At 38.7% G+C, this 27775-nt stretch overlaps 1 protein-coding gene across 5 annotated transcripts in view; it reads right to left on the reverse strand.

The window, feature by feature from the left end:
- Positions 1 to 6271: 6271 nt before the first annotated feature.
- Positions 6272 to 27775, reverse strand: part of gbf1 (golgi brefeldin A resistant guanine nucleotide exchange factor 1) — an 82906-nt gene continuing 61402 nt past the window's right edge. For 3 of the 5 annotated variants that reach the window (XM_082153270.1, XM_082153267.1, XM_082153271.1), the window contains 29 exons: positions 26656 to 26867; positions 25636 to 25734; positions 25358 to 25552; positions 24449 to 24641; positions 24169 to 24309; positions 23968 to 24056; positions 23677 to 23879; positions 22867 to 22990; positions 22052 to 22177; positions 19735 to 19817; positions 18538 to 18774; positions 18301 to 18394; positions 18027 to 18203; positions 17755 to 17819; positions 16895 to 17012; positions 16685 to 16756; positions 16483 to 16577; positions 16242 to 16395; positions 15914 to 16139; positions 15644 to 15792; positions 15257 to 15506; positions 13402 to 13604; positions 12195 to 12345; positions 11870 to 12000; positions 11650 to 11751; positions 11418 to 11531; positions 8980 to 9157; positions 8724 to 8894; positions 6272 to 8331 (listed from right to left, as the gene is read on the reverse strand). In XM_082153270.1, the coding sequence (XP_082009396.1) occupies positions 8099 to 8331; positions 8724 to 8894; positions 8980 to 9157; positions 11418 to 11531; positions 11650 to 11751; positions 11870 to 12000; positions 12195 to 12345; positions 13402 to 13604; positions 15257 to 15506; positions 15644 to 15792; positions 15914 to 16139; positions 16242 to 16395; positions 16483 to 16577; positions 16685 to 16756; positions 16895 to 17012; positions 17755 to 17819; positions 18027 to 18203; positions 18301 to 18394; positions 18538 to 18774; positions 19735 to 19817; positions 22052 to 22177; positions 22867 to 22990; positions 23677 to 23879; positions 23968 to 24056; positions 24169 to 24309; positions 24449 to 24641; positions 25358 to 25552; positions 25636 to 25734; positions 26656 to 26867 (4385 nt within the window). In that variant the 3' untranslated portion in view covers positions 6272 to 8098. Of the gene's footprint in view, positions 8332 to 8723; positions 8895 to 8979; positions 9158 to 11417; positions 11532 to 11649; positions 11752 to 11869; positions 12001 to 12194; positions 12346 to 13401; positions 13605 to 15256; positions 15507 to 15643; positions 15793 to 15913; positions 16140 to 16241; positions 16396 to 16482; positions 16578 to 16684; positions 16757 to 16894; positions 17013 to 17754; positions 17820 to 18026; positions 18204 to 18300; positions 18395 to 18537; positions 18775 to 19734; positions 19818 to 22051; positions 22178 to 22866; positions 22991 to 23676; positions 23880 to 23967; positions 24057 to 24168; positions 24310 to 24448; positions 24642 to 25357; positions 25553 to 25635; positions 25735 to 26655; positions 26928 to 27775 lie in introns of all 5 variants that reach the window. The other 2 variants (XM_082153269.1, XM_082153268.1) reach the window with 2 other exon arrangements.

The raw sequence follows: 27775 nt of genomic DNA on the forward strand, positions 1-27775 counted from the left end.
TCCGCTAATCCCACTGGACCTCTAGGTTGAAAAATCGTCAATGCAAGTGAATGTGAGAAAATAATTATTTTCTGGTCCCGTTTGAATTTTGCCATGAATGTGAACATATGTTGTCTGTGAATTTTTTATATAATTTTTCGTGTGAAGAATGCTACAATTTAGCGGGTAGAAGTTTGATACGGTTAGACTTTGTGTGAGAGCACTTTGTGGACTACAACTCTTCGCTGCTTTCGACGCGTTTCAGACGGGAATCTGAATAAAGAACAGCCCATTTGGTTTGAATGGTGACATTTGGGTACAAAACACACAGGCATCTCGATCTGTCTCCATAGATTATCGCAGCATTAGCACCGTGATTTGACCTTAGACAGTATAAGAAGTGGACAGAGCCATCTCATTGGAACTCAATTGAGACAAGTGAAGCCCATTTTTAGCGATTTTTTAGCACTTCCGTTCCTGACGCGCAGACTCAAACCGTCTCAAACTAAGCTTGATGACGTGAGCAACCTGTCTGACAGATGTAAATCTTCTAGTAGCTGTGCGTGCAAACTGCCAACGTTAATCTTGCAGAGACGGCGAGCTTGAGCAAAGAGTTATTTGGCGTGAGTGAGCAGGAGTAAGTATTCTGATTAATTATTTTGTATAGTATTTATTTTAAAATGTAACGCCAGTACGTCCCCCCGATTGCCCGCGAGCTTCTCCTCCTGTCTGTACGGTAATTTCTCTACGGTGCAACAGAGAGTCGAGTGGTTATGACGCAATCCCTAGCCTATTTTTACAAAAACTGTTTCTACGGGGCCATAATGTAACATAGAAGGTAATGGAGCCCTTTATACATTGTCATGTTTCTTTAGAAATAAATAATGGACAAATGGAGTCTTTAAACGCCTCAGATGTAAAGTTATTCGCTGTCAAAGTGACGCCAAAATGAATGGGAGTCAATGGAATGCTAACGCAAGTGAAGTTCTGCTACAAGATGGCGGCACGCGGCCGGCTTCAACTTCCGGTCGATGGATTACCCGCCTGGATTTGACAAGTGGAGGGAAAATGTGTTATGGGGTGACGTCACATAGGCGACATGTAGTCTTTCTCGTTATGTCTTTTCCACAACTGCTAGCCAAAGAATCATACAATATACTGTCAAACTCGTAACATGAAAAATTATATAAAAAATTCACAGACAACATATGTTCACATTCATGGCACAATTCAAACGGGACCAGAAAATAATTATTTTCTCACGTTCACTTGCATTGACGATTTTTCAACCTAGAGGTCCAGTGGGGTTTTACGGATGGGCGGGACTTATCATCTCTATTGCGTGAGGATGTTGGAGGTGGAGATTTATTGCCTTTTCTCACAGCACTTGATATAATTAAACGTATCAATTTTATGGCGGACCAGAAAGGTTCAAACGGCAATCATCAGTGACAACTGGAGATTCACCCGTTGTAAAATGCAAAAGACTTCGGAGAAAAAAAGAGACTGCAACTGGCCCATGAGAAAACAAGGATAAATACCAGAAGGGCATTAAATGTAGTCACGCAATGCTGATGTTGTTAACATGAACAATTTGAGAACAAAGTATAATTTGCACGGTTTGACGTGATCGTTAGATTTAATCAGCGCGATTTACTGCAATGCTTTTTTCCCCTTAGTTGGACAGAACAAAAGTGGATGTTACTTGTTCAGACAACATTTTCCGGTGAAAATTCTTATGTTGGTCATACTTCCAAAAAGTAGAATGAGAATCTGTGATTGCGAATGACAGTATCCACACCGGCACGGTGATTGACAGACTTGGATTCATCCGCGCCGTGCCGTGCCGAGGTACAACCCACGTAAAGTTGATAATTCCGCAAATAACTGCAATTGCAGATTTCAAACAGAGATGGCGACAAAGAGGAAAAACGGCGGACTGCAGCTTTAAAGGGACTGTAAGAATTTCTCCCATCTAGTGGTGATAATGTATTTTGCATTCCAAAAAAATAGTGCTCTTCAGCGCCTCGCTTTTTCAAATGCGTGTTGCATCTACGGTAGCCATTATGTACCAAAAAGCTATGACAGGATGTTCATCGTCAAATTTATTTAAAGGTCCAATATGTAACAATTTTGTAATAAAATTTCCGGAAATAACTTGCACAGTGTGATATATTTCCTCCAGTTGTGTACTTACAATATCTCAAAAGTCTCCAAAGATTTTTTATTTCAGAGAAATTCCGATTTTAAATAACTGTCTGTCCCGGAAAAGAAATGTCGCCTCTCAGTGACGCAATGTCCGCACTATCCTTTTTTTCCGGTGTGGACCATGTAATATTCCACCACACCGGAATATCACTTGGTCAAATGCGGAAGTGGTGGTTATAGCGTTATAGCAGAGAATGTCTAATAGGAAGAGAATTGGCACTCTCTGGTTACTTCCGGTTTCTGGACTGGCTGCAGTAACGCGTCTCTGTCCATGCGGGGGCGCTCGCAGGCGAGTGCAGAATGAATGGAGGTCTATGGCGCTATATCCATCAAAATCCACTTTTCTCAGGATATAATTTTTTGTCTAGTAATTTGAATGTTGTATTCGAAAGGAGATGCAAAGAAATTACACATTGCTGGGTGTTAGATTTTTTAGAGTCACTTATTTGCTTTAAAAAGTCTTTTAAAGTGTCAATGACGTCACACACATCGTACGACCAGAGATACTGCTTTACGGCAATCCTTCAGTCACTTTGGTGCGTTCGCGCTCTGCACTTTCTTTTCTCTCGAGGCATCGACAACACAGCTGACACAGGTAAACACACGTGCTAGAAGAGTTTTTGTTTTGTTTGTTTCTGGTCCCGCTTCGGATGACACGATGCCATCAAGCGGCATCTCTGGTCGTAATCAGTCCTTCACTGACCAATCAGCGTTCATTAGCAGAATGCTAGCGTGTTATGGGCAACAACAACTCAACTTGTAAGAAATCGAAAGGACATAAGTACTCTTTCATTTCAATTCTTTCAATTTTCGACCTATAACCCATGTTGAACCTGCAAAACCTACAATAAAATCTGAGATTTCTCAACGGCAATCGGGTGAAAGAGACAAATTTAGCCGTATAGCCCCATTAACTCCCATTCAGTCTGCACTCGCCCGCGATCACCTCCAGTGGAATTCTAATGGAACTGCAACCAACCATCTATACAATGGGGCTAATAGGAAGTGCCAAGGCTCTCCGTAGACGGGCTCTGGTTATAGCCAGAGCCATAGAGAGAGAGAGTTGCGACACTCCCATAGACCTCCGTTGTAAATAATGGCGGCGCTTTTAACCGCCTACTTCCGGGATATGAAGATCGGAATAGTTCCAAACACTGTCATTTGGGCGTTGGACACCATTCACTTACATTGCTGCGCGTCGAGTTGTTCCAGAGTTAAGTTGCCGAAATATCGACCTCTTTTGAATTGTCAACTGTCTATATTGTATCAGAGGCCCTTTGCGATGCTTATACTGGTCTTCATTTGTACATGCACAGCGTAATTATTTATATTTTATGTTGGTTGTTTCAACCAATTTTCAAGCACTGCCTGCTAGCTAACGTTAGTTAGCTAGCGCGACTTCGTCAGCTAAGAGTTCGGTAATGAATCGCTACCACCTTTATAGCAACTTTTATTTAATTTAATTTTTTGGGATATACTAACTTTTCATTATGTTATTATTGTCTTGAGTGAAGCGGCTTGTGAGAACAATGCTGGACCTTTAGGATTGTTATGGCCATCACCAGTCCTGTCTGTTTCATGGATCACCTGCCCCTGGTTTTTGTTTTTCTTGTTCACACACACAAGCACACATTTTTGTTGTCTGTCATTGTTTAATAAAAAATATTTTATTTGAAAACCTTCATTTGTATCAGCCATGCTTAAATTCGTTTTTAATCTGTTATAGTTTTGATAATGTGTATGGCCTTAATCTTAAAATAATATTCTTAGTCTTAACATGATTATGTTTCACGTTGTGGTCCTGGGGATGGCCACTTTCATCAGAAGAAGTGAGCTAGCTTCTAAGCGAATTCTGAACGGACCGCCACGGCAGACCTCTTTGCGTGATCACGAAGGTAGGCTAATGGCTGAATCAAAATTTATAAGCAAAATCACGGGAATCAATAGCCTAATACAGCCCAGTTGTGCTAAAATAAATATCATGAGACGTCCATCATCAGATGAATGATATGGAAAAGTTAAGTTAGAGCCGCTAAAGCCAGTGCTACTACCCATGCGAACATGAACACTAAGCTTTTCCCTCCAAAAATATAGCTTAAAACTTATCTCCAAATGCAAAACTGACATTAACAAAATGCAATAATGCAATAACAGCTGAAAAAGTACTTGGGTGTGTGTTTTATTTTATATTTACCGTTCAATAATGCAATCGCTGCTGTCTGTCCCATAGAAGAACATGACAGCCAGCGTACGTTTTGGAACTATTGGGGCTTACATGAACCACGTGACAGCCATAGCGGCGACATCAAAGAGTGTCGCAACTCTCTCTCTCTATGGCTCTGGTTATAGCCATAGACGAGCGGAGTGGAAAGAATATATTGCCAGATATTGCACGAAAAACATTCAAAAACAAAACAAAAAATAATAATCCGAAATAAGTTCAAACCTTGTGTTTTTTTGAAGAAAATGTATATATCACTAGCCTAGCCCTAACATTCAACTTCCCACTTTATTAACTTCCTAAAGTGTCACAATAAATTGAAACACGAGTCCAAAAAGACGTATAATATGTGGATCTGGCAACACGGAGGCTGCACCCGCGCCCTCACTCACAACACGCTCTCAAGCCCCGTTCACTGTTCTAGCTTCTGGCAGCGACATGAATCTTTCTGTCTTTCTTTAACTTTGCTTATTAACAACTTATAAAATCGTCCATCATATGGAGTTGCACAGGCGGAAATCGCGAGGGGGTCGGTAAAAATATCATTAAAAGCATGTGTACAATTTATTACATACTTTATATAGGCCTACATGTTTGTGAAAGTACTAGTAAAACAATACAAATGCAAAATATGATTAGAAACATTTTGAGTCCCCCTCCGTGTGACAAATGGAGGAATAAAACCCGGATAAATATCGGCCAGGGTGTTTTCGAGATGGAGAGAGCTGCGCGACAATCTTGGACTTGAGAGAGAGGTAAGCAAATCAAAAAAATGTTTATTGTACAAGTAACGTAATAGTTACAGTAAAGATGATTTTAATAGATATGAATTACACCACATGCCTGTAATAATATAGCATAACATTTCCCGTTCCTTGCAGTTCATTAATTATGATGCCATAAAATAATACGATCAGACATACAGGTAATACAAAAACGAATAAATTACCTCATCCGTGATCATGATTCATTAATTCCATTTAGATACATCGCTAGATAGTGAAAACGCATTAAAAACGACATCTCCCATCGTCACCTCCTTCATAGCGTCATCAAGCTTCGCCTTTGTTATTGTTGGAAACTGCGCCCGCTTGTGGTGAAAAAAAATATTACATATTGGAGCTTTAAGGCATGTACCGTGCATTTATTTTATTCAAATATTTTAAAAGACTGGACTAAGAGCACCAGCACACAAGCAATTCGTTTTATCAGTCAAATTCATTTATAAATGTAAACTCAACAGATATGAAATATAAGTTAGAGAAAACATGGATAATAAGACGAGCACTGGACTGCTGCAGGTTATGGGGAAATATATTGATTTATTATTCAGAATGCACAGCTGGAAAGAAAATATATTTATATGAACATTTAGGCAAGTTAAAGATAATTCATGTTAACGCAGAGAACATGATTCATTGTTTTAATCAATTGACAGCCATAAAACATAATAATCTGCGTTCTCATGTTTGTAGGTGTGCTGAACGCTGTTACCAGAAACTCCAGAGTTGTAATAAGAAGAAAGCGGAAGCAGTTGTGCAAGCAATACATTTGACCCTGGCAAAGACCTTATATTTGACTTCATTGCAGATTGGTGGAAGTGGCCTTTGACGCAACATGCCCAGTGCATTATGGGTTGAAGTTTCCCCATCTAGTTGGCAAAGAGAAGACAATAGCTTTCTCTCTAGTCAGGTACAGTATCAGCGATTTCAAAAACTATTTCGCCTTTCTACCATATAGGCTGCCAAGTTTTATTGAAAGTGTCACTAAGTAAATGACTGGGTCTCAGCTTGTTAAAAGACTTAAATTAAAAGAAAGCAATGAAATAAAATTGACATGGAAGAGGAACACAGTAACACATGATTAGGATATTTACCATATATTTATTACATTGTAAAAAGTACATTAACTTTTATTCATATATACAGATTATTTTCATTGAGTTACCTGTTGACTACAGAATTAGTTCCTGATGTATCTAAGAATGCAGTACAACAAGTGCACATACAAAAGAAAAGAAAATGTCCGTCTGTCCACAGCCGCCTCTTAGGTTTGTGTTGGTTTCATTGATCTTCTGTCACTGAAGTACAGCAGTGACAATCTACATTAAATTACAGTACAATTCCTTAAAGCACCTACAGTTTCTGTACTGCTCCAAACATACATGCTGAGAGGAGAAACCACGAGTGTCAGGTCATACACTGATCTCTAGATGAACTTGAGCTGTTCTCGGGAGCTCTTGGCTGATGCAAGCGCAGGTGCGGGTCTGAGAACGATTATATTTTTATATTAGTGAATTTAACAGCTCTCTTCTGGCATCAACTTTTTATGAAGCATTCATTAATTCATACAAAACTAAAAGTGGTTGCTAAACTTCCAGAGTCGAGATCACCACAGTAAAGGGATATGGTTGATAGAAAGAATAGCAGAAACGTGTATTTGAAAGAACTGATCAATATCATCATGATCATGGCCAGGAGAAATTCTCGAAAAGGGAAACTTTTAAAGAGCAGAAGTGCCACAGCGATACAGCATAAACCTGAGCAACAAAACTCTCTCTTTAAGACGACTTGCGAATAAAATATACCCATCCAAATAAAATAAAACCTGACATTCAGAGTTCACCTGGTTCATTTAGTTGAAAACATTAGTGACGCGTCTGGAATGTTGTAGAGGTGCACGGTAATGAATTATGTGGCGTCATCAAAACAAGTCTAGTGGGAACAAGCCATATTTTATTGTTATCAAGCAAAATAACTTCTGTAGACTTAAAGGGAAATTTCATCCAAAAATGAACATTCTGTCATCATTTACTCGCCCTCATGTCAAATCAAATCTGTATGACTGACTCTCTTCTGTGGAACAAAAAATACACTTTGAAAAATACAATGGTCCATACAATGGAAAGTCTAAATTTTTTTGTGTTCTGCAGAAGAAAGTAAGTCATACAGGTGTGGAACGTCACAAGGGTGAGTAAATTATGACAGAATGTTCATTTTTGGGTGAATTAACCCTTTAATTTCCCCACTAAGGAACCATGTATGGCAAAAAATAAGTGGCTACTTCTCTGTGACCGTGTTTTCTGGACCGATTTACGGCAAAGCAATGTAAATAAAGTGTAAAAGCCACAATAAGAAACAATATGAATTGTCAAAATAAATTAAGTTTTCTTCATCATACTGTACAGGTTCAATTAGCTTGAGCAGTGTAGTTATTATGGTATCATTAGCTGGACCCAGTGTGCGATACCTCTACCAATCAGCCATTCTGTCATCACTGACTAAATCTCACGAGTAACAACTGAGCACTAGTACATTAAAACCTGCTCTGACAGGTGCAGCTAACCTACCAGACCCCCCTGACTGAAATATATGTAGTCTCATCAATAATGGACTGTCCTCCATGGTGACACCTTCCTGTTTTGAATAAATATGATCATCTATGTAACATCTCTTTACTGAAGGACATTCGAGACCGAGCAGTTTGGGAGTTGCTTTGATGTTTGAAACGAAAGAGAGGCAACCATGCATGTCAATGTCCTCTCATGCGCTCTTCTTCCAGGTCCTGCTGTTACATAATCGAATAGTGTGGGCTACAGATGTGGAGAGTGTTTGCCTGCAGGAGAACAGTGAAATCAGACGCTTCTTCCACTGTGTTTCTCCTTCAAACGGCTTCCGTTTGACGGGCGGGTCAGTCAGCGGAGGGGCGGGGGAGCAGGGGCACAGGTGAGGTAGCCTCTATGAGAGCCGGGTTCAGAATGATTGGCAGGGACATCGGGGGAACGCCCACTTGCAGCGGAGAGGCGAGGGGCTGCAGGATGAGTGGAGACTGGCCGAGAGGGGGCGGGGACACTGGAGGACTCATCTTTGTTGGAGTGGGCATCGGAGGTGTTGAGGGAGGAACTGGAGATGATCTATCTGTTCCTGCACACAGAAAAAGGAAGTTGTGCTTTGAAAATTATCCACACTTTGACCAAGATAAAAAGAAATTAATGCTTTTATTCAGCAAGGATGCATTAAATTGCTTTTAATCAATATTAACTGTAAAGACATTTATAAAGAAACATTATAAATAAAATATTTATAAATAAATAGTGATCTTTTGAACTTTCTATTCATTAAAGTATCATATATTCATTACAGTTTCCACATACACTACCAGAAAAAGCTTGGAATTAAGATTATTTTTTTAATCTTTTTGAAAAGATGTCTCTTCTGCTCACCAAGGCTGCAGTTATTTGGTTAAAAAAAGTAATATTGCAAATAAATTAAAGATCACAACTTTTCTACTTCAGCATATAACCAATAACGCTTACGATCACCGTTGGCACTAGGTGTCTGCATATCCCGAGGCGACGAGGGTCTGCTGGGAATATTTGGCTCTGCAGGGGCAGCTGGCACTGGTGAGGGGACTGGCACAGGGGGAGAGGCTGGAGTAACAGCAACAGGCTGTGGGACGGGCTCCACGGGAACATTACACACTGGTTCTGTACAAAAACCAAAAGGTATCAGTTAACGTGTTATGTGGTTGAACTCAATTAAATGGTAAATGGATATTTGAGTGATCATTGCCTGGGATGACAGCCTGTTTGAAGAGCTCTTCCTTTAGCCGGGGCAGGAAACAGTCAATTCTTTCCCAGGTTATTTCCCACAGGTCAGAGTAGCCTGTACGAGAGTCTGCACTGTGAAAGATCCCTGCTGTGTCCATCACCAACAGCATGTTCTTCAGAGACTCAGGGATCGCCTCCAGCTGTGCACCAAAAGTCAGACACACTCATCAGCGTTCAGGATTTAAGAACTTTTCTGCTGTAAATCTTGTACACCTGAACTAGGGGTGGGCGAAATAGCAAAAATAACATGCCACATTTGTTTCAGGCAGGATCACAATCCACGATCATATCTCAATTATTTTTCATTTTGGTTTTTAAGATTATTTTGCAAGTTACTGAGCAGTACAGCCAAACTAATTTCCTTACTTTTAAATATATAGCCGTACAAGATAACAAAACATAAGGTAATGACGCAAATTACTAACAATAGGACAAATGCAATATAAGATACAAATTAAATAAACTGCTTTAATTTTTTCAGCTACAGTAGGTCTATTTAACTGTAGCATTCAAGCAAAAAAAATGGCTAAATCAAATGTAAAAAATAAAACACTGCATAGTCTTCACTGTACGAATTAAATATACATTGATTCTTATTAAAGCTACAAAAGTTCTTCAGTCAAGAACAGCGATTGATTTTCTCTTGTTCTTGTGTTGTTTGTTTAACATTAAACGTGCTGTAAGCAATCTCTGAAATAAGCTGTTGAAAGTGGAACGGACCAGGAACCACAACACACTTGTAGCCAATCGGCAGTAGGGGGTATACACTCATGATGGGGGAGGAGAGAGAGAGAGCAAGAGGGAGATGGCTGAGAGACATTACAACAGAAGGATTATGATTTTGCTGTTTCAGAGAATCAAGATATGCTGTTGTTGAATTTTAGCTTTAGTAACAGGACAGTCGAGCATCATTGTCTGGAGCTGCTTTTATATATTTGCTTTGTTATACTCTTGTGTACAGTGTTCTATTTCGTTAATCCTTGTTTTTTTGTGCATCATCTTCGCTTTATTTTTTGCGAAGCATTATATTGCTTTGCTTCAGCTATGATAGAGACATCCACTCTTGCATTGCGTGTTTTATGCATTTTGAGTGTGGAGCAATGAAGGGAGGAGTGTGTTTGTTTGGGTTGATTTCAAATATCAACAGTGTTTCTCAGAAATCACTTACTGCACCTTTAGGACACAGACAGCAGCAGGAATATTAGGCTGCTGTAACTTTAAGACAGACAATGTGCAGATCCAATATATTGATACTAGTGGTCGACTTTTTGTAGCTTGTACAATCGAATCCAGCTGTGATATCTTGTGAAGTGTGCATTACTGTCTGCAAGTGACGGTCGGTCCGTGCGAAGTGAGTGAATGCGAACAGAAGATCAGCTTCACAGGAGACGTGATCGAAAAACTTTAAATCCTTCATTTTAAAATAAGCTGATATATAACCAGTTGCCAACTGTGTCATATTCATATCTGTGATATATCCAGTTGCCAACTGTGTCATATTCATATCGTTTTCACTGTGCTGTATGTAAAATTAGCGTTACCTTGTCTTTATTTGAAAAAATATGATTATTTCTCACGAAATTACCAGATTACTGAGTGCCCTGTTAGTGTTTAACTTCTTTTTATTCACATATTCATATATTTCTAAACAATTACTTTGTGAAAAATACTGTAATAGGATTGCAGATTCAAGAAGTTGCCATCTAAAGTATAAAAGCATGTTTATTTTAAAGATTTGTTTTCTAATTTATTTCTAATTTATTAAATATTGATTAAAATAAATATATATATAAATATCGGCCACCCTGCTCTCTAAGATATCGGCATCGGCAATCAAAAAACCAATATCGGTCGACCACTAATTGATACCTATTTTTACTTCGTTAAAACAACCGATTGTGTTTCTGAACCTTGTGTGTATTTGACAGTTTAAGCACAGTAAGATATGAAAGAGATCTTAGTTTAGTACTCACACACTGGCTTTCTGTGCATGCTTTGGTAATGTGCACTCAGAAAAATCTGAACAGAACAGCATGCGTGTAAAATCGTTTGAACTGCCGAGGCTTTAAAATGCATGCAAATAAACTTCCGTGATGACAATGAAATGCAATGTCACATGAGCGTAACCACAATAGAGATAAAAAAACAAAACAGGCTTTGAACTGCATATGATAGAATGCATACTGTGGCACGATATTACCCATCTCTCTGCAAAGGCAGATTGTGGAGATGTTTTAATAATTCCCATCAATATCAGACACCCTTAACCTGAACAAGGAATCATTCACACATAAACGGCCATTATTTATAAAAAAAAAAAAAAATTATTATATTAAATCCCATGTGATGCATTTCTTTCAAGTCAGTACAGGTGATTCTTATGCTCATCTGAGCTCTCACCAGAAGGTCGCTGGAGCCAGCATGCATGTACTTGTCCATGAAGTCTAGAATGGTGAGCCAGAGGGCAGCAAAAGTGGGCAGAGAGAGCAGAGGAGAGAGATGCTGCAGGAACACCTGAGGAGACCAAAAACACTTATCAGAATCACTTCAACAAATGAAAATCAGTATAATCTCCTTTCAATTCATTCAGGTTTAAGTTGGGATTAATGAGCGAAGAAATCCTAGGCCAGACCTTAGAAAGCAGTGTGCAGGCCCTCATCCTGGTCTCTTCCATGCCGCCCACATCAGCTGGACTGATGTTGTCTAGGAGTTTTGTCAGCAGAGGAAACAGGACCTGAATAAAGACAAACATCACCATCTTTTCTCAGTTCTTTTTAGTGAAGGAATTGTTTTCCAAAAATGAAAATGCATGTTAAACTCCTCAACTACAGATACAAACAGAGCTAGTTCACCTTGTTGAAGCAGGACTCCCACTCCACCGCGTCCAGAGTTTGTAGATCGTGCACAAGAAGTGCTCTCTGTAGGTAGGTGAGAGCTTGCATGCGGACTTGTCTCCGTGCATCACAGCACAACCAAGCCATTCCTACAAGGCCAAAATGCATAGGTTATAGCACATCTCTGAACATCCAGTTTCTTTTATACATTCAATAATATTACATCAGATATTACAAGTGAGAGGTTTTACTTATTTTACAACAAAACCGAAATATTGTAAGCATATGTATGAATTTTGATTGACACTGAGGCTTGCAAATATGCTGTTGACCAGTCTCTGACCTTGAAGGAGTGGACACCAGCAGCTGGACCACAGTGTTTGAGAGTCCGCCTCGATCTTTCTGCCAGCATCCTCTAGATGGCGCTGTTCCTCTGCCCAAGAGCTGTAGATGCCGGCTGCTCGCGTGTGCAGTGTATGCATCAGGTCTAACAACTATATGGACAAACAGGTTTTAATAATCACTAAACACTCAGGGAATGTCTGGTCTATTAAATGAATATTTGCTTTCCTTACAGACTCACATTCATCTTATTAATGGGGACAAAATTAATTATTGTTATACAGACATATGGCAGGTAAACACGTGGAAGGAAAATGACAACATGATATTGTTTTTGATGTGCACCATTCAGGTTATGAAGATGGGGAAAGCATGCTGCCCTGGGTAAATATCACAAATAAATGTCTGGGTCATATTTCCATGCAAATATGAGGACAAAAAACAATCTACATTTTGTTTTAAATAAATAAATAAAATAAATATGACTTTTTAAAATGATAATTAAGAGCCTGTTACTATCAATATTTAATCATTTAAAAAACGATCTGTCGTTACTGTGAAAATCAACCTGGTCAGATAATTATTTTTTTTAAACAGTAGTACAACTAATACTACTATGATAATTGGATTTTACAAACGTACTTTATAGATTTAAATAATTCACAATATTTCATGAAAATAATATAAAATAGGCTTGAGTTTCTTTAAGCAAAATATGGAAATATATAATAAATAAAATGCAGTAACAGTAAAAGTAGTGTATATACTTAATTTTTTTATTTTTTTGTTCAATACTTTTAAAGTTTTATTTGAAACTACAGTTCATAATTTTGTCTTTTTTGTATTTTGTCTGAATTTATTACAATTTATTTTTTACTAATGCAATGTGCACTTAATGTAAATCATTATTATTTAACTTTCTAACTAAAGCTGTGCTTAGCATTTTTATTTTAGTTTTTGTGGTATCAAAACTTATTTCAGGAAATGCGAAATTTTACTGGTATTAGTATTATTATTGACAGCTTAATTTTTCTATATTGTAAAAGTTCTGAATCAGAAATGAGGTCAGAAACTAAACAAACCTGAAAGCAAACCATAAATATTTCTAAGTTTAAAATGTGAAATCACATGCCTGTCCTTCACCAAACAAATCTGCAAACATGATGATGGACAGATTTAGGAATTAGGGAAAGGGCTGTTGTACTTACGTCCAGACTAACCTGAAAAGACACCGTGTGGTAACTAGCCGGCACGCCCTCATCTTCTTCATCGTCGCTATGGGAACGGGCGAGCCGCTGACTGGACGGTTTGGCTCTCCGCGATGCGCCATCCTTCTCGCGTGGCTTCTTTCGGAGCCGGCTGGATTTGGAGTCGTATTTGTGGCTCTTTTTCTTCTCGTGGGTGCGGTACCCTGCGGAGGGCGTGGAAACAATCAACAGAGTGACTAACAAGAGAAATCGAATTATGCTTTCAAGCGCACGCCGCCCCATTCTCACGTCCGTCAAGCACGGTAAAAGCCTGTGCCGTTTGATTATGACTGCAAACAAAGCTATGGGAATGAATCACAGGTGCTATTTTCTAGTGAGCTTTTCTCCCATCTTCACACCCTTTTATTTGCTGGTTAGAAGAACCTGTCTCAGACATATCTCGGTCAATTTTGGGATTGCATCGAAAATATTGTGAAATGAAAAGAGAACACAGCAGATATCTACCATATCATTATCACATTGCTTTGCCTATTAGATGTTCAAAACTTAAAACTTTGATCTGCCGCCCTCAAAGTGAGCATGTAAGCCCCTGATGACAGCAGGTATCTTCCCAAATAAACAGAGGACTATAGCTCATGAAAATAACATGCTGATTGGCAGAGCTATAAAGTGCTGAATGAGTCTTGACTAAGCCTACTGTAGATCACAGACCACCCTGGATAGAGGAACTGAGAGGCAGAGTGAAGGATAAATGGAGAGGGCACACAAGACAGTTGAATTGCCCCCGAGTTAAATGACTCACCGGAGGAGCACAGCTCAAGATACAGCACTAAAGAGATTACAGGCACTGACACATCCAATTACAAAGCCACGGAAGTGAAGCAGACATTCTAATCCCTCAAGGAGTCAAACTTCCAAGATGAAGTTTGAATAAAAAGCCCTCCAAAAGGTTTGTTTGGAATGAAACCAATCATAAAATAAAATGTAAATTGTATCGTGGCAGCATTGAATATTTTGTTATTGAGGCAGCATGCAAACTAGAGCAATGGCTATGTGTCATGTGGTTGTGTAAAGATGAGACATCATTTGTTTGTTTTACACAACAAGGGCAGGTTTCAGTGTTGAAGATCGCACAGCATATTCAATAATGAAAGCATGCAAGAAATGCCTTTCACATCACACACATAAGCATTTTTACCCTTTAAAAGGGCAATTACTTCTAACCTTATTAAATGTTTGTCATCTTTTGTCAAATTACAGTTCATAAACTGAACAATGACTTTCTTCTAGAGCTGCTGTACAGCCAAAACAATCTTTGTTGCATTAATTTCCTATCATCAATGTAAAGCTGAAGATGCATTTACACAGACCGTTTGATGCAGCTCAGAGGTGGCAAATTAATTTTCACTGGACTTACAATTGCATAAATAATGCTATGAGATTCACGTTCTAAACATTACATTTCGAATATAAAAAATATGAAATGATGGGTGGGAAATGGATAAATAAATCTGACAGAAGGTGGCAATAAGCCTTAATGAGTGAGTCTTTAAATCATTCTTTCAAAAAATTCATTCAAAATGGCTGATTCATTCAGGAATTAAGCAAGGAACTGTTTTTTATGAATGGTTCATTGAATTATTCACTCAATCCATTTGTTCAAAAACACATTCACAAACATGGACATATATTGGAAAAACAGATCAAATCATATGTTATAAATATAACAAACAAGAACTCAAACGGGCACTTTTTTGCTAGTACCATATTTAGAATTTTGTGGGATTTTTATTAATTTAGGTGGCAACCCCGTTCATTTCCGATCCTGGTTCTTTGCTGTATAAGAGATGCGTACCTCCATTAAGGCTAGCCTCCACAAAGACTCGTATGGCTTTAACACAAAGCTCAAAGTTTTCTGGAGTGACGTGGGCAGCATCGCGGACGATGAAGGACAGCGAATCCACGCACTTGATGAGGGACTTGGTGTCATGGAGACCCACGTCCTGCCCGAGAGTTAAACTGTACTGGTTAATGAGAGGATTGGTCAGGGGCTTTGAAGTTGGGATCACTGTGGCCTTAGATCCATCCAAGTCATCTTTACCAACCTGCCCAAAACAGAAAGAAGTTATATAAGGGGACACGTCTATTCAAAGCAACATTCCTAATTATGTTACATTGACATTAGTGACGGTGGATTTGTCTCAAACAGGCTTCCTGTCTGGGGTATGGTGTGAACACTCACCACTAGCCAGCCCACATCCACATCGGTAGCTGAACGGGGTATTCTGGATTTGCCATGCTCTGTGTAAACCTCAGAGTCAGACGTGTATCCTCGGTCAAGACTAACTTCAGTCTGATGATATGAGCTCAGTTCACTATCTGACTGAGCACCTGGAACAAAAGGATTACACAAGATAAGCCAATCTGGAAATGGACTTCACTCCACTCTCGACTGTGTCTTGAGGTATGTTAACAGATAAAATTGTTGAAAAGGTGGGAATGACTGAATCACCTGTGTCATTGTCTAGGTTGGTGCTGGTGACCTGCATGGCAGCAGGAGGTTTGACCCCAGCCCCGATACACTCCAGAAGGGAAAATAGTGTGTACCAGTCATCAGTGCAGTGGATGTTTGCAGCGTTGGTTTTAAGCAGCTCGTGCAAGCCGTATGCCACCTCTCGACTGACTCTGGACAGGACGTGAGGCTTCATCATCAACAGTAAGCGAAGAGAGAGGAGAACCTATCCAGAGAGAGGGAGGAAACTTGTAATCTACTTTTCAGTTCTGTTAATCAGTGTTGTAACAGCTAACACAACAACAGTTTGTACTTTACGTGTGTGTACCTGTGAGCCAATGTCCTCTCTGCGTAATAAGCGTATAGCAAGTCTGAGCAATCCCACCACTGATCTCTCAACCAAGAAGCAGCTCTCATTAGCATGGACGCACAACTGGTACAGGTGATCCCGTACCGTTTGCCATACACATGATACTCGGTCCCTGCAAACACACAGGCATCTCTCTATAAAAACCTTTTCAACTAGTAATTCTCAATGCGATAATGCAGCGTGATCATACATGCAGTACCTGTTTTCAAGAATAATACGTAGCAGCATTTCTAAACAAAAAGCAGCATCTTCTTCATCATACGTTTCCTCATCAGGGGTCACCGAGATGAGAGCCTGGAAACATTAAAAAATACATAATGAACAAACCCAAGTAATACTGTGAGAAACACACCAAAGAAAATGGTTTCTGTATACACACAGTCTGTAAATGTGGACCTCACCTTCATGAGCTCCTGTAAAGACTCCAACTGCAGAAACTTGCTCTCTGTAATCAGCTTCTCTGGGTCACAGTGCTGACATGAATGTGAAGAAAATTGAAGAAATGTGAGAAAATTCTTTGATTCACGTGTGATAGCATTTTATACATGGAGCAATGAGTCAGACTGACTTCTCCTGCAATGTCTTTTGTAAGCAAAATGTGTTGGCTGTACCTTTATGCAGAGCAGGGCAGCTTGTTTGGCCTCCTGGTTCTCAGTGGATGGGCCTCTGAGCCCAGACTGTTCACTCAATGTTAACCAGCTGACAAAACTCAATACAGCGGACTCACCCCTGACAGAAGTACAGTGGCAGAAAGGAATAGATTAAATTATTGTTGACAAACAAACACTTCCAAGATTTTAACACACCACAAATCATGATATTTCATGGATCACAGTCAATATTATTGCTCTAATAAGAGCTGAATGACCCCCAGCTGGTGTCAATCAATTTGTATTTCACTACGGCATCACACGAAAGTAAGAACGACAGATTTTCACTGACAACACTGTGATAAATATAAAGCTAAATACACGAATATCAAATATTTAACATATCCCAATCGCTGCAGCATCATGGTAGAAACCAGTCTGGTCAAAAGTTACTGTAACAAAACCATGCAATACAGATAATATACATCTTTACATTTATTATGAATGTTTTAGTACCTTGTAGAATCAAATGTTTTACTTGGGTGGTCAAATGTGCATTTAAAAAGTATTCAAATAAACAGTTTTACTTATGTCACATTTCACAAAACAAATGTGCGGATGTTTTCAACAGCAAGCCTGACAAATACTCTGAAGTTCCAAAAAGTGCCTTTATTACTGCACTAGAAGCCAGAGGTACAATAACTAAGTAAACTATATAATAATGATGTAATAACAAACAATACATTATATAATGTAACTGATCATTAGAGTTGACTAAAGTCAATCACTAAAAGCAGCTTGTTTCAACCTGGAAGCGTATATAATAAAACATTAAAAAAAAAAAGCTTAAGTACTTCCAAATATTATCTATAATAATATACCTGTTTGATGGTGTCTCTTCACGCTGTAAGGATATCTTCTCATTAGGGTCTAGAAAGTCCTCAACCTTTTAACAAGAATTAAATATTTTGTCAAATTTACATTCATTCATATAACAAATCTATACAGATCTTCCTTTGAGACAGTAGGTGGCACTATTGCCTGATCTAATAAATATCTAGGAGCAATGTGCCTGCTATATGCAGTTGGTTTCTTCTAAGCAAGAAGTGTTTGTTAGGGAATTTCTAGTGATATGTTGGCAATCCCGTCTTACCTCAACCATGGACTTGGGTAAGAGCTCAGCCCTGAAAAGCTGCAACATTGAGTCCATAATGTTCTTCCATCCTTCTCGTAAAATGTCACCATGATTATGGGACAGGCTGAACACAGTCTTGGCAGCGACTTGAGCCTTCCTGTTACTGCCAAATACGGTGGGCAGGTTCTCTACAGACTAAAGGCACACAAATCCCAATCAGATCTTTTCACTAATGACATAAAGCTGCTGCAGGAATCTGTATGCATCTGGTCAGGGGTGCTTCAAGTCTTACCTCAGAGCTGAGAGTAGTAAACTTGCAGAGCGAAATGATTAAGTTATCAAAGACGTCACTGAAGCCGTAGTGTGCAGAGATCATGGCACATTTCCTGAAAGGAAAAAGGAGAGAGGCATCATAATCAAAATCTAAATTTTTTGCAGAAACACAAACTACTTAGCAATGAGTGCTCTAATAAATTTGAATGATTCAAAGGCTGTGTCCGAAACCTGTCTACCAATCTGCGGGTCTTACCTGAACCCAGTGATGGCCTTCTGAATGATAGTGTCATCCAGGCTCTTGTCAAAAACGTAGGAAAGCGCGGCAATAGTCGGTCCCCAGGTCATAGTGAAGAGGTCGCGGTCGTAACTGCTGCCAGGCACATGCAGGAAAATCCCTTCAGAAGAGGCTCCTCTGTGCAGCAGAACACTCCACACATAGTTCTCCTTCACCAGCCCCGTCTGCTCGTCGGGCATCACAATCTCCTCATTCCTGCAGGACCACATACGTTTATCTCAGCTTATCCCATCTGAGCCATTGTATACATCATTAGCAAGAGCTATTATATCCACACACTTAAAGACCAGAGACATTAGGTTTATAACAGAGATAATAAACATCAGAGCTCAACAATGACCTTTTCAGCTATTTAGCGGTTTCGATTTGTACTTATTTGTGTATGTATATATACACATACATAACATATTTTCACACACACACACACACTCCAAAAGTTACATCGTAAAAAAATCTAAAACAAAATCAAATGAATGCTGTACTTTTGAACCTTCTATTTATCAATGAAAAATCATTGTTTACACAAATTAAGGAGCACAACGGTTTTAAACTGAAAATAATGTTTCTTGAGCACCAAATCACATGCCCTGAAAGTAAGTAGCAGCAAATTAATTATTATTAGTATTATTGGAAATTATACAGCTATAATGTGGCAGCTATAAATTCAAACTGATAAATACACTTTTGCTGGTAAACAATGGCATACTAGGATGTATAATTTTTAACTGATGCGTCTTATTGAAAGTCATTCTCACAAAGTCAGCAATCTCATATACAGTACTGTATGTCAGCCAGACTGATAACTTTACATTAGAGTCAACTTTATATCAGAATTTGCATCAGATAAATGTAATACATAACTGAAAATCAAATGTATAAGTTTGTGAGCCATTTGTCCATTACCGACAAATGTAAGATGTAGTGACTGGATATAAATAGCCTGATATAACAAGTGACTGTTGCGTCCACAGGCCCAAAACTCTCTCACACTGGCTCTGGGTAAGTGGGCCATCCTTAATTTTAAATGTGGTTTTATTTACAAGTTACCAATGAAAACGTATTGTGTAAACGTTTCACCATTTTATATATTTTATATAATTATATTAAAACTGTTCAACAAGTAAAAGGTAATGAAAACTATACATAATCACTAACTTGATGGCATTGTAGATGTCTTCCAGCATGTCTTGATCAAAGTCATTTCCTCCATTCACACCTTTGAGATTCTTCTTGAATTGCTAGACAAATAAAATAAAACAACAAACAGAAGGAGGAAACTGATTAAAATGCCTTCATTCCATCCAATTACAGCGACATCCTCCAACTATCACCTTTCAAATCCAATAATTGGTCTCGGTTTATTACTGCTGGTGTCACTTAATAGGTGTTAGTGTTAAGCAGGCTGGTCTAAGGCCAACCTCAGCTCAAATAAACACACAGACGTCCGCTGCTGAGTGATGGCGTTAGGCCACTGTTTTACTGCATACTTTCTTAATGGCAGGTAAAGCAAGGGAAACCTGAGCTCCCCCCCCGAGAGAGAGAGATGAACAGAAGGAGAAATAAACAGAGGAGTAAACAGAGGGACGGAGGGTCTTTCCAGGACTTCATTTTCCATGGCTGGAGAGTAGACGCACACACGCTAGCTGACACAGAGACAAGACAGCTGGACACGCCGTCTGCCAAAAGCCCAGTCCTGCCTCGTCTCGTGCTGCTCGACTTTCACTCCTCGGCCGTTTATCCCCTCTGTGCTCAGGCTGAATACCTGCTGATTACCATTCCCACTGCTCCTGTATTCCTATACAACACCAGTGCTTTTAGCAGGAAGGTTTGTGTGATCATCTGTTTAATTGGATCTGGTGCTAATGCATGGAAAACTCAAGGTGTCAGTGGTTGCTGAAGTAAAGATGCTACCAGCTGCAGCCACTTATCTTACCAGGGCACATTTCCCGCCAAAAAATAAAAATAAAAATATGAAGAAAGAAATTGTGCAATAAAGAAAGCCTATGTTTTACAAAAAAAATTTTGGACCATGAAAACGTTCGGTACTTATTTCAATACCTACAATGCTACAAATATTCTGCGATTAAAATACACACACAAATATTACCACAACCGTTTAAAAGTTTGGGGCCAAAAGTAAAATTGGTCAAAAGTGACGGTAAAGACATTTATAATAGAATTGAAAGATTTCTGTTAATAAAATAAATGTTCTATATAACTTTCTTTTTAATCATTTATAAAAAATTAAAAAAAAGTTTCCTGAGCAGAAAATCAGCATATTAGAATGATTGCTGCAGGATCATGTGACACTGAAGACATGATGCTAAAAATTCAGCTTTGTAATATTTCACAATATTAGTGTCTTTACTGTATGTCTCATCAAATAAACGTAGCTTTAGTGAGCCTTCTTTCAAAAACAAAAACAGAGAAATCTTACCGACCGCAAACTTTTAAATTGATTTTCAGAATTTTCAGATTTATTTATTTATTTATTTTGCATTATGGTAATGACAATGGGATTTACAACAATGAGTGCAATTGTTTTTTGCATTATGGTAATGATGGGATTTTTTGAATCCATAAATGGAATTAGAGGATATCAGTTTTGGTAGAGCACGACAGATTAAAACGTGGGTTAGAGTGATATACAGTACGACATAAAGTAAAATTTTTACATCCATGCTTCACCTTTAGATACATTCAAGTGTTCTTTCTTCAAATGATGCAAGTAAAGTCATTAACTCTTTCCCCGCCACTTTTTTAAAATCATTTTCACAAAATTTCCATGGCCCTCACAATATTTTGTTGTATGAATATATGAACATGCAATATAATCAAAAGAAAGAACAGAGTGTCTGCTTTAAAAACAAAACAAACAAAAAAAAGTTTTTTTCTAGCTTGATGCATTCTTTATCAACGTAAAAAACAACATTTCATTCTGTAACATTAGGCAGTTTTGATTTATATGATGTTTAATGTTGATGATTGTGTTATTTTACATGTGCATCTGCTTACATATGCTATCGCTTGTTTCTGCCTCTTCTTAGCCTGTTTTGATCAGGAGATTCAGTACTCTTTTAGAATATGTGTATTAGTGCACCCTACCTTACTACAGTGAAAACACGGAAAGCCGTGTCCGTCAATGGTGGGGAAAGAGTTAATATGTACATGTGTGACTGCTGTGGCTTGACATTTGCATTTCATTTGACCTCAAAGCCCCACTAAATTGAGGCCAGTTGTCTGAAGCACATAAAAGTGAGGCATGGCTGCATAACAGTAATCTGCATGTGTGGCAAATCTAGACAGATGGTTTTATAACACACTTACACGCATAACATGTAATACACTTATCTTATACTGTTAAGTCAAAGAGCTGAAACTGATCTCTCAGAGAGAGATTTGCGTGTGTGGCCCTGAACATGTGAATGACTTCTGGATATTCCCATTGGTAACAGGAACATGTGTCGCTCACCTCCAACGTCATGGGGATGTTCTGCTTTCGAACGTTATGGTTGTGCTGATCGGTGTTTAGCATGATGACGGCATAAGCCAGGGCGAAGCCAGCGTCGTTTGTCAGGAAGGGATTACCGTTCACTTTCTGCACACAAGAGAACAAGGCCATTCAATTGACTGCGAGAATAGCATCGTCAACTCACCTAATATGTACGCTCATCTTTACAGGCGCGTTTTGAAGGATCAATCACCACAAGAAAAAATATAAAAGGGCACAGTAATTCTTCCGGGATCTCCTGCCAGTGTAAATGTCAGACACTGACTCCATTCCCGTTTCGATACATTGCTGCATCGGGGAGGGCACAACCCCCATGTCTGTGTGGCATAATCACATGAGCTCATTCGTAGTGATTGAGAATGGTGACTAAGAAAAGAAATTACTACGAATACTTTCCAGGTGACACACAGAGAGCTGCCTTTTACATGCACGTAAGTGAGCGTGTTCGAAATGTTCTCGGATCGCCGAGCTGCTTACTGCAGGGCAGATGGATGTGTCTCACTTCCCAGTGCAACATTTTCCTCTTCCCCGATTACCTGCGTGACTAATGACCCCGTCCTTGATCCCGAGTGAACTGCTGTTCCACTGTCCCTAATTACCTGATGATGGGGCCAGTTGGTGGCCAGGATTGCCTTGGAGTGTGGTAATGGAAGAACTGTAAGAATGCTTGTGTCTGTGACTGCAGCGAACCTACAGCCTATTTAAAGAATATATATATGCGCGTGTAAATATATTCATGTCAGTCCGTGCTTGTGTGTGTGTGGCAGCTGACTTACATGCCAGTTGTCAGTGAAGGTTTCCAAGAGCCGATGAATGACAGGCGCTTCTCCAGGAAGACGGAATGCCTCCAGATACAAGCGGAGCGCCTCGTCTATGCGCAGGCCCTGGAAGCCGAACGTGCTGAGGAAGAGATAGAGATGGCCTTAAAATAACTTTAAGGTATAATTATCTCAGCCTCCATACTGAGTCACTTTGAGCCTGATAGTAACCATTAGTAAGAAGAAAATCTAAAGCTAGAAGACCACATCGGATTTCCAGGCGTTAAGACTTGATTACATGAGTGTCTGAAAAACAAAAAGTTGGTGTCGATGAACGTTAACAGAACAACCAACTCAACTTCTTGAGTTAAGACACTACCAACTCTCTTTAAGACACCAATAACTCTTTTACTTAGAACCATGAAAACATTTTCATGTGAAGTATGCATACTTTTACCTAGTTTTTTACTGCATTTCCCATATTGTCATAATTCTATTATTACAGTACTCTAATACTTTCCTTAGTAAGATTTTTTGTTGTTGTTGTAAGAAATTAATACTTTTTTTAAAATCAAGGATGTATTAAATTGGTCAGAAGTAACAGTAAAGACATTTACATAAATCTGTTTATCATATAAAGTGATCATGTCTCTTCAGAAGACTTGGATTAAATCGCTTGATTCAAATGGATTAATTTTAAGATGTCTTTATGCTTATGATAGTTTTCATAAAATTCAACTAATAACATCCCCAACCGATGTTTTGAGTTGGCAATATGCAGCTAGCCTAACCCTTGCACCAAAAAAGTGCTAAAAAGAAAAGGTTTACTTGACAAAACTGTCCAGCAGGTCGGTGTTCCTGCGGTCGCTGATAAACTCTCCGATCATCTTCTTGTCCAGGCGGGGGTTATCTCTCAGCCACTGGGCCACCTCATTATTATCCATGGGGCTGCTGAGCAGGCCTTTCTCCTGCAGGATCTGAATGCCCTTCTTGGGTTTCTGATTAAATTGCTCTGTACCCGTGATCAGAAGCTATGAAGCAGACACACAAAAAAAAATTCTAAGGTTTTAATATTCACAAATATAAAGAGCAAAGAACTGCAGATGAAAGTATGGTCACCTTCTTCTTGTTCTTGATCTCCAAAAGTTCCTGAGAATTTGGAAGACAGCTGGTGAAACGCTGAGGCTTCTTCGAGTTTTTCTTCTCCGCTGGATTAAGACAAATAAGATTACTCTAAATCATCAAATGTTTACTGCAAATCAATGAGTATGTTGTCCAAGTTGTTTGTTGCATTTCATAGGCAAAACATCAGTTAAGTACCTGTGTCCATCTCCTCCTGGTCCTGTCTGCCAAATCTCATCTTCTCTGCCATCAGATGTCCGCTGGTGGGAGGACAGGCAGCCCTCGTCTCTGACACCACAGCATTCTGCCCATTACAACCTGGTACAGATTTGCCAGCCTCTGTAAGTAGCAAACAAAAGAAGATTTTGCAATTATGAGAAACAATTAAACTCCTTCGTTAACTGCAGTTTACTTAGTTCTCTTCATTTACTACAGCACTTCTGTTAGTGCCCATCCTGGGACTCTTGATTCTGCCCACCTATTGTTGAATCTGTGATTGTATTGACTGAACTGTCTCCTTCTACTGTTGAGGATTCTGATTGGTCCAGCTGTGAAGCACTGTTGAGCACTTTGGCCTGACAATGAGCCTCTGTGCTGTCAATCACTGTCAGCAGGGCTTCAAGTGAGAGGAGATGCGTAGTGTAGAGCTGCCCAGACACTGGAAAGGCATTCTGCAAATATAACACAACATATAATAAACATAACTTCATAATTATTAATGTGAGAAACTATCAGGAATTTCTATTAGAGGTGAATCATCTCCTGTAAAAAATTTAATTAAAAAAAAATAATACTAATAATAAATATAAATAAAAAATACCATGTTGTGCATTTTGCAGAAGAATGTGGTTTAATGCTTGTGAAACATGAGCTTAAAAGTTTTTTGGGAAAAACAAAAATTGTCAACCCAATCATCAATTGATTAGTTAAAATATCAGTATCTGCCTCAAATTATAACTGTTTAACCACTCATAAGAATGTAGCTATAACCTGTGACCACAGAACCATAATACAAACTGAATCATGAAAAAATTAACTGTTACTCTGCTAATTTTCAGATTATTCAAATTTTATTTATTTTTTATAGACTGTTGCAATTAACATTTTGTCAGAACCACTGACTAGTAAATTACATGTTACTTTGATTAGTTGTCTATTCAGAATCGTGGGAAAATTGTGATCTTTTAAACAAAACAAAAACTGTGATTTTCAATTATCCAGAGTCATTCAACTCTAGTAGATTGTGAAATATTAATTTAAGGGTGACAAATACATTTTTGCATATCTAGAGGCATCAAATATTACCCAAGGACTGTTTTCAAACTTTAAATCAATTTCTTTCTCATAAGTTCCTGCTAGAGGGATGTCTAGAGTTAGAGTGCCTCACCTTAGAGAGCAGTTTGGTGAGGTCCTCAAACAGGTTGGAGCTGTAAAAGTCACAGTCATAATTTATATAGAGCTCTGTGACAAAGCTGGGAATTCTCCAGATCTGTACAATGGCCTCCAGGGCCATCTCCTTCATCTCATAGGGCATTTTAGGGTTCTCAGAGGTAATGATGTCCATTAGCTTCTTCAGGTACATCTGTGGAGGCATATAAAGAGTGACACCCTGCATCTGAGATGGCATATATCTCACCACAGAAAGATCATCATTCAGTCACATACCTCAAGCTGGAACTTGAGATGTTCTCGCATGCTTTCAAAGAGAAGAAAGCATACACGTATGGAGGCGGCATACAGATTCATTCGGTCAATACTTAACAACTAGAAAGAGACACATGTAGAACATTTAGTACAGGTGAAAATATCGGAAGAGCTTGTCGTTCTAAACCCCACTTTTAAACCCCGGTGAACGTTTCACACCTGTAATTACAAAGCACTGTGCTTTACCAGCGGTTAATCCAGAGCAGGGATAGCACCACTTTTGCTGTGTTAACCCCATATTGTGGTACATGTGTCCAAACGTGTACAGTGTGAAACAGTGTTAGAATGTAATGGCTAGATGCTTAGAAATACACAGCAAATCATATGCGTGTTGTATAAACAGTAGTCTATGTTTCAGAGTTGGAGGGGGGAAATATAGAAGCTTGTTTCCACCACAGAATTAAACATTTAAAAAATATAATTGTGACTTCTCACAATTGCGAGTTTACAGAATTGCAAGATATAGTCAGAACTGCGTGATATAAAGTTACAATTGCGCGTTATAAGGTCAGAATTGCGTATTCTATAATTGCGTCAGAATATCTCTCATTTCCTACTTTATAACACGCAATTGTGAGTTTATATCTCGCAATTCTGACATCTTTTCTCAGAAATGTGACATATAAACTCGCAAAAAGAATTGACAGCACAGTCAGCAAAATATAATATGAGGATGTGCAATATTAGAGCCTTTATGTAAACGGGTCACATGCTGTGTTCGACTAATCAATGCCAAAGACACTGCAAACATGCAAATAAGAACGTTAACACAGGGTTTTGGAATGTACAGTGTGAAACGACAGCTTATGAATACCCAGGATTCATTGTCAAAAGAGTAAATTGTGAGCAATGTGAAACGTGAAGCAAGATTACCCGGGATTCCATTTACCCAGGATATAGAATGATCCAAGGTTAACTATTTCAAGTGTGAAAAACCCAAGAGAAACCCACAAGTTAGGTTAGAGAAGAACCAAGTTTTACCTGTATGAGGTGTCTACAGAGCTCATCTTTGACCAGACAGAGCAACGACTGGTAGGGGGCGATGTGTGCGGCTTCTAGGGCCACGTTCAACAGCTGGAGGCCCATGTGCATCATCACATCAGAGTTATGGCGGTCATGTGGGTTGGTGAGAGAGATGAGGAACCGGAAGAGCTCTCTCAGACACGGGAGACCATACGGGATTAAAGCAGCACCTGGACAAACATAATGGGACTCCAATCTCACTTCAGGAAGCTTGAGTGTAAAGGCTAGGGCTGGGGGAAAAAATTATTTCACATATGAATCGCGATTCTATCTTCTGCCGATAGGCATTACTTCACAAATTTAAAAAATCGATATTTTAAAGTGTTACATTTCTTAAACTTTGCGGTACTTCTTAAAGTTATTGATATGTTAGAGATATGTTAAAGAGTGCTATTAATCACAATATGCCACTGTGCAAACACACAGCTGAAGCACAAATGCCGCCTATCAGATGCATGCAATCCTGAATTCAGTTCTCTCTCACAGCTTATTGCACTAGAATAGTCAAATACACACACAATTATGTCAAAATGCACATAGTGTGGAGTATTCACGTAAACACAGTCGGTTAGGTCCTACGGGAACATAAGTTGGGAGCAAATGTGTAACAGTATATTAGATCTGTGCATTAGTTCTTAAAGGGACAGCAACCTAATAAACTGTTGCCATCCGTTTCATTTATGTTAATAAAAAAAAAGAAAATAATTTTAAATCACTCACTGTTTTTGGCAATCACTTTTGTATCTTTATTATGAATCAATTTATGTTTAATTCATACAGTGAAGACTATAAAGTGTTTTATTTTTATATTTAATATTCTGTATACTCCTATATTTCTGTAGTATTTCTTAGGGCATGATAAATAAAACTAGGCTGCTATACCTGAAAAACATTTCATTTGTATATTTTTTCTATTGTATTTGTCCTATTGTTAATTTATTTTCCTTTTATTTACCAGTTTTGTATTTGAAAAAGTTTAGATTTTTTGTATCAAGGAATTTTACTTATGTACTAGGTAGTTTTTGGTACTAATTTGTTGCTGCCTTGCTTTATTTACAGAAGACAGCCAGTCATGTTT

The sequence above is a fragment of the Leuciscus leuciscus genome (assembly GCF_965113295.1).
Source record: "Leuciscus leuciscus genome assembly, chromosome: 22".
NCBI lineage: Eukaryota > Metazoa > Chordata > Actinopteri > Cypriniformes > Leuciscidae > Leuciscus > Leuciscus leuciscus.